At 44.5% G+C, this 7,749-nt stretch overlaps 1 protein-coding gene across 1 annotated transcript in view; it reads right to left on the bottom strand.

Moving 5' to 3' along the window:
• The window catches only part of Cpm (carboxypeptidase M), an 86,509-nt gene that overhangs the window by 4,892 nt on the left and 73,868 nt on the right, over positions 1 to 7,749 (bottom strand). Inside the window, exon 8 of the mRNA XM_008846972.3 lies at positions 5,929 to 6,077. Within this exon, the coding sequence (XP_008845194.1) occupies positions 5,929 to 6,077 (149 nt within the window). The remainder of the gene's footprint in view (positions 1 to 5,928; positions 6,078 to 7,749) is intronic.

The raw sequence follows: 7,749 nt of genomic DNA on the forward strand, positions 1-7,749 counted from the left end.
CCCCCACTTTTCCGTCAGATCTTCACATTCTCTCTCTCTCTCTCTCTCTCTCTCTCTCTCTCTCTCTCTCTCTCTCTCTCTCCCCTCTCCCCTCCCTCCCTCCCTTTGTCTTTTTGAGACAGCTGTCTCCCTGTAGTCCCAGCTGACCTGGAACTCGCTATGTAGACCGGGTTGGCCTTGAACCAACAGAGCTCCACCTGCCTGTGCCTCCCAAGCACTGGGATTAAAGGAGTGTGCCACCACACCTGGCTCTACTGCTTTCTTAAAAAGATTTGGTTTTGTCTAGTTTTGTTCCTATGACTCTTCAGTTAAATTGCTTTAAAGAAAAAGCTTTATTTTTATTTTTACTCTTTAAAAGATTTGTTTTTAATTATGTGTCTGTGTGTGGATATGTGCACACGTATCTGGGTGCCCACAGAGGCCAGAGGTGTCAGAGTCTCATGGAGCTGGAGTCATAGGTGATTGACAGCCACTTGACATAGGTTCTGGGAACTGAATTCCAGTCTTCTGCAAGAGCACTGTGCACTCTTAATCTATGAGCCATCTGTCCAGATCCCATTTTTATTTTTATTATGTGTATGCATATGTGTCTGTGTGGGTATGTACACATGAGTGCAGGTGTCCTTGGAGGCCAGAAGAGGGTGTTAGATCCCCTGGAACTGGAGTGACAGGTGATTGTCGGCACCTGATGTGGGTGCTGGGAACCAAACTTGGGTCCTCTGTAAGAGCAGGATGTGCTATTAACTGCTGATTCATCTCCCCAGCCCTCTACATTGCTTTAAATTTGTTTTTATTTTATGTGTATGAGTGTTTTGCCTGCATGTATGTTTGGAACTGGAGTTAGGAAAGGTTGTGAACTGCCATGCAGGTATTGGAACAAAACCCAGATCCTCTTCAAGAGCAGCCAGTGCTCTTAACCACTGAGCCATCTCTCCCTTCTCCTCTAGATTTTTTTTCTTTTTTTTTTTTTTTTTTAGTGGAAGAAATGAATGTGGAAGAAAAAGAAGCTCACTAATCAACTATAGGCTGTGTCCATTAAGTGCTTTCATTACATTCGGGGGAAGGTAAAGAATGGAGAATAACACTGACATAACTTCTAAGTGATACCTACTTTAGCCATTCAGTTCCATGCTCACAGATCTTCCAGTCTTGGTTAAGAATGAACACTCCCTAGAGTTGACATGTGAATGGTCTAATGGCCAACAAATGACGTAATTACTCAGTGAATATGTGACTTCTTTGTGAGAGTGTATAAAAATAAGCTAGATTTAGTATAAGGGAAATTTTTTAATAGAATGGAAAATAAAAGGCCTTTTTTTCCCTTTTTTTGTCTTTTGAAGCAGGGTTTCCCTGTAGCCCCAGCTGTCCTGGAACTCACTATGTAGACCAGGCTAGCTTTGAACTCACAGAGATCCACCTGCCTCTGCCTCCCAAGTGCTGGGACTACAGGCGTGCACCACCACGCCCAGCAGGCCTTTTTTCCTTTTAGCCCTGGCTAGCCTGAAGCTTGCTATGTAGACCAGGCTGGCCTCAAACTCATGGAGATCCACCTGCCTCTGTCTCGAGAGTTGCTAGGATTAAAAGTTTGCTCCACCATGCCTAGACCCATAAAAGGCCATGTTTAGGCCCATAGTGAGCTCTGCCCATCTCAGAAAGAGCAAGAATTCTTGAGTGAGCAATTGAGCCCCTGTGGGGTACTGTGGGGTTAACCTACAGAGCCAGAGGATCCCCAGTGCTACTTTCAGACTGAAGACCACACCTTTCATTATGTTGAAAAGATGAAATAAATACAAAGACAGTGTTTAGTAAGAAGAGGTGTCTGCCTTCCCTTGGGACTGCGTGTGTACAGAATGACTGCTGTGGCTGACTGTGGCTGATATGAGACCCACTAATAAAGCAGAAAAATCTTGAATTTCTTAGAGAAAGTCATGTCAAAGAAGAAGAGGCAAAGTCTGTCCAACTAACTTGGGTCTTGTTCATTTAGTTTGTTCCTATGAAAAACCCACTCGGGCTCAAATTCATACTTATTTGGCTTCTTTTGTGAAGCATCTGTTTAGTTTTTTTTTTTTTTTTGTCTTTTTGAGACAGGGTCTCCCTGTAGACCAGGCTGGCCTTGAACTCACAGCAATCTGCCTGTCTCTGCCTCCTGAGTGCTGGGATTAAAGGTGTGTACCACCACGCCGGGCTTCTGTTTAGTTTTTTAAGCCCATTTTTTAATTAGATCATGTGTTTTTTTCCTCGCGGCCTTTGAGCTTCTTGTGTATCCAGAACCCAATCTCTGATCGATGAGTAGCTTGCAAATCTTTTCTTCCACCCTGTAGATCAGCTCTTAATTTTGCTATGCAGAAGCCTCTTAGTTTGAGCTCTCATTTGCCTATTTAAAAAGGGCCCTATCTAAAAATTCATTGCTCAAGTCAACACCTTGAAGTGTTTCTCCTGTGTTTTCATTTTGAGTTGACTTTTGTATATACTGAGTGAGGAATTGAGTTTGATTCTTCTACATAGGCCAGCACTATTTACTGAAGAAACTCTTTCTCCACTGTGTGCACATGGTGCCTTAGAAACCTGCTGATTGTATGAACATAATTAGTTTCTGGCTTCCCTAGTCTGTTCTATTGGCCTATGTGTCTGTATTTATGTGGGTATATGCTGACTTAATTACTATAGTGTAGCTTTGTAGCTTTTTTTTTTGAGACAGCGTCTCCCTGTAGCCCCAGCTGGCATGGAACTCGCTATGTAGACCCTGCTGGCCTTGAACTCACAGAGATCCGCCTGCCTCTAACTCCCGAGTGCTGGGGCTAAATGTGTGTGCCACCATGCCTGGCTATAGTATGTTTTATGGTTAGGAATTATAAAGCTTTCAGCATTGCCCCCACTCCCTACAACAGGACTGCGTGGGTCATTCTGGGTCTTTGTGATTCCATATGAATTTAGGAACATATATGTTTCTGGGTTTGTGAAGAGTTATTGGTGTTTTGATGGAAATTACATTGAATCTATAGATCACTTTGTATGGTTAATCTGATGCTATTGACTTTTCTGGTCCATGAATGGGTGAACAGGGTATCTTTTCTTTTTTGTATCCTCTGTCATTGTTTTCATCAGTTGCTTATAATTTTCACTGGATCTTTTTGTTAAATTTATTCTGAAATATCTCATTTTTTGTAACAACTGTGAATGGGATTGCCTCTTCTTTTTACTTACTTATTTACTTATTTATTTATTTATTTATTTAAAACAAAGTCTCACTGTGTGTCTGTGACTGGCCTGGAACATGATATGTAGACCGGGTTGCCTACCAAGTGCTGTGATTAAAAGCATGTACCACCATGCTTTGCTGGGATTGCTTTTTAAATTTCTTCTTATCAAGTTCATTACTGGTATGTACAAATGCTGCTGGCTTTTTTTTCCATGTTGTTTTTTATTTATCATTTTTATTTTATGGGTATGAGTGTATTGGCTGCATGAGTGTAAGTGCACCTGTGTTGTGAAGTGCTCACAAGTCAGAAGAGGGCATTGGATCCCCTGGAACTGGAGTTATGGACAGCTGTTAGCTGCCATGTGGGTGCTGGGAACTGAACCTGGGTCCTCTGCAAGAACAGTCAGTGCTCTTAACTGCTGAACCATCTCTCCAGCCTCTCCATGTGACTTTATCCTGTGACTTTATGGAATTCATATATAAGTCTCAGCTTTAAAAAAAAAATTTTTTTTTTTGGTCTTTTTGAGACAGGGTCTCCCTGTAGCCCCAGCTGTCCTGGAACTCACTATGTAGACCAGGCTGGCCTTGAACTCACAGAGATCCACCTGCCTCTGCCTCCCAAGTGCTGGGATTAAAGGTGTGCACCACCATGCCTGGCTAAAATTTTTAAATTTATGTTTATTTTATGTGTATGAGTGTTTTGCCTGCATGTATCTAAGTGCACCTGTGCATGCAATGCCCATGGAAGCCAGAGAAGGGCGTTAGATCCCCTGTATCTGGAGCTTTGAATGCTTCTTAGCCACCATGTGGGATCTGGGAACCGAACCTGTGTCCTCTGCAAGAACAGCCAGTGCTCTCAACCACTGAGCCATCTCTCCAGTTCAAGACTCAGCTTTTTAATGGCATCTTTCAGTTTTCCTATACATAAAACCATGACATCTGTAAGGATAATTAACTACTTACTTTCCAATTTGGATACTGTTTATTTTTCTTGCCTAATAGCTCTTCTTAAGAGTTCCTGTATTTGCCTTGTTCTTAAATTTAGAGAAAATGCTTTCAACCCTTCCTCTATTTAGCATGGTATTGCCTGTGAGTTTTTCATACATAGTTATTAGTAAGTATCTTCTACGTGTAAGAGAAGCTGAGAGTTTTTGCGCCTGCAGCTGTGGTCCCAGGGCACAGGGCTGGGCAGGAGACCAAATGAGTACAGGTGCTGGCAGGGCTGGAGCCACCTGGTAGTTGTGTTCCTGGTGCTGTGGAGCCCAGATGGAACCTTTCCAAGCCCCTGATTGGCAGGGGTGGTGAAGCTGAGACTCAAACAGGTTGTAGTGCCAATGTTGTGGGCCGGGAGAGACTTCCCTAGATCTTGTGGGTCCTCGGGCTTGTGGCTATGGTAGCTGACGACTCAGAGGTCTGTTTTCTGTTCAGTGAAGTGTACACTGGCCCAAGGCTTCTGTCAGAGTCATGGTTGGGCTGCCAGCTTCTAAGCCAAGATGGTGTCTGGCAGCAGCTATTGGGGGTTGGTAAGGAAGGGGTTCAAAGCAAGACCCTTCTTTCGAGCAGCAGAGTCACTTTCAGATCAGCTCCTCAAACTGTGTCTAAGGTTTATGAAGTCTTCAGGTAGGAATTCTCGTTTGCTGCTGTGGCGGGGCTTGCTGCCACTTTCCTGCTTCCCTCATGCAGCGTGTCAGTTCCTCTGCAGGCCAGGAGCCAGGGTTGAGGATGCCGTGCACTTTTCTCTAGGTTCCTTGTCAACCGCTAGTGCCATTTAGGGTTTCCATCGTTCCTTTGCTGAGTTTTGGATTTCTTCCTCGCTCATTCTTAGAATAGTTTCTCCTTTGCTGCCCTGACTTCTCTCTCTGAGCCACCGGCAAGGCATCTTGACAATGCCATATTACTCCTGATCTTAGTATTAATGTTCCATGTGTTTATAATAAAAGAAATCATGAGGTAGTGAGATGGTTCAGCAGGTAAAAGCACTTCCCAGGCAAGCCTCACAACCCGAACTCATGGTGGACTGAAAGAACTGACTCCTGGGTTGATTCTGAACTGTATATGTGGGCCATGGCACGCATACACAACAATAAATTTGTTTTTGTTTTTTGAGACAGGGTCTCCCTGTAGCCCCAGCTAGCCTGAAACTTGTAGATCAGGCTGGCCTCTGTCTCACAGATCTACCTGCCTCTGCCTCTGGAATGCTGGGATTAAATGAGTGTGCCACCATGCCCTGCCTAACACTAATTTAAAGAAAATATATTATTTTTATTTTATGTATATGAGTGTATTGCCTGCATGTGTGTAAGTGCACCCATGTTGTACAATGCCTGTGGAGGTCAGAAGAGGGTGTCAGATCCCCTGGAACTGGAGTTACAGATGGTTGTTAGCCACCATGTGGGTGCTGGAAATTGAACCTGGGTCCTATAGAAGAGTAGCCAGTGCTCTTAAGCACTGAGCCATCTCTCCAGCCCCTATAACAAATTTTTTAAAACTTAAAAAAAATTACAAACTAGGACTTATTTACATTAAGAATCAGCTTCCAGTTAAGAAAAAACATGATTTTCCCCTCATTTGTCCTTCTCATTCCTGCCTTCTCCAAGCTCCGCTGATTGTCAGTCTGATGTCTTTTCCTTCTGCCCCATGTCTCTACAGTTGGATTTTCCAGACTTACTTCCTCCTGGATGAGCATTGTGAGTTCTATATTTTAATAATAACTAAGACTGGATACTTACATTTATTACATAGGAGCCAGGCAAGAGAAGCAGGTAATACTCTCCAAATTTGTTAGTTCTAAATGGGCAGATATGTTTTCTGTCTTGGACTTCCACAATTACATTGGGTAATGGGTTTCCATTCTGATCAAACACTTGACCCTTTATACCTGTAAGACAAAAGGAAAACTGAATATAAATACTATATTTTGGGTCAGTGAGATGGCTCATGCAGGCCTGAAGACCTGAGTTCGATTTCCAGAACCCAAGGTGGATGGAGAGAACTGACTCCCTAAAAAGTTGTCCTCTGATCTTCATACACACGATGTGCTCAATAACAGTAAGATAAAAAATTTAAAGTAAATAACATGTTTTATGGCATATGAAAAAAAATTTGTAATTATTTAAGACATATATTTTGCTCTGCTTCCCTGGGCCTGCTGGACCCGCAGGCCTCTCTTGCTGGGGTAAGTCGACTTTGCCCTCCGCGCCTTGACTCCCCGAGCCTCACTCACCCTCCCACCTCCCCCACTGGTCTCTCCTCCTAGCCTGGGCCCTGTCCCATTCCTTGTCTTGGCGCCCCAGGCACCTGGAGAACCACCACTGCTTCTTCCTGATCCTGTGCATCCAGAGCAACTCAGTTCTTTTTCAGGTCCCCAGGAGCACTGCCTTTGGGCCTGGCCCCACCCTTACCTCCCTCTGCTTCCCTGGGCCTGCTGGACCCGCAGGCCTCTCTTTCCATGGATAAGTCCATCTTGCCCTCCATGCCTTGATTCCCCCAGCCTCACTCACCATCCCATCTCCCTCGCTGGTCTCTCTTCCTAGCCTGGGCCCTGTCCCATTCCTTGTCTTGGCACCCCAGATACCTGGGGAACCACCACTGCTTCTTCCAGATCCTGTGCATCCAGACCAACTCAGTTCCTTCTGGGGTCCCCAGGGGTATCTGGGCCTGGCCCCACCCCCACCTCCCTCTGCCTCCCTGGGTCAGCACAACCCGCCAGCCTCTTTCCTGGATGCCGGGGATGACCTTTCCTCTTCCTGGTCCTTTGCATCCAGACCAACCTAGCTCCTCAGTGCAGTCCCCAGGGGCCCTTGGAGCTGCCTCCCGCCCCCATCTTCCTTTGCATCTGTGGGTGGTATGGCCACCAGCTGCCCTTGACCAGCATCTTTCCTGGGCCGGGCTCCCAGGCCAGTCCAACCCCCAAATTCCTGAGGCCAAAGCCTACCCTAGAGGGATCCAGACCTTAAGAGAAAGCCTGAGAGCATCTGATCCTCATCTGACTTGGGCCTCTGTGGGAACTCCTGAAGACAAAAGCAATCTGGCCACTACAATATAAAATCAAAAGAGAGAACTGGAAGCTTAGAGGAACCAGCCTTTCATGCCCCAAAATTAAACCACAAAGACACACAAAGTTTACAAAAAGAAGCAGACCTAAACTTGAAGGCTTGAATCTCACACAAGAATCAGAAACTACAAAAGAAATTCACTTGTCAAAATCACAGAGAAAAAACATGAAAAACCAAAATAGCATATCGCCACCAAATACCAACAGTCCTCTAGAGGAGTATAATAAGAACCCCCTAGAGATAATGCAGGACAAGGAACTCAAAAGAACAATTATAAATAAAAGAATTCAGTGAATTTAAAGAACACACAAATCAAACAACTGAAGGAAGATAGGGATTAACTTCTGAATGAATTCAGAAAAGAGCTAGAAATATCAAAGACTACTCAGGCTGAAATGAAGAAGAAAGTGAAACACTCAATAAGCCAATTAGAAATGACAGGAGAAAGCCTCACCAATAGGATGAATGAAATGGAAAACAGAGTATCAAGACTGG

The sequence above is a fragment of the Nannospalax galili genome, unplaced genomic scaffold (genome assembly GCF_000622305.1).
Source record: "Nannospalax galili isolate Female #2095 unplaced genomic scaffold, S.galili_v1.0 scaffold463, whole genome shotgun sequence".
NCBI classification, from domain to species: domain Eukaryota; kingdom Metazoa; phylum Chordata; class Mammalia; order Rodentia; family Spalacidae; genus Nannospalax; species Nannospalax galili.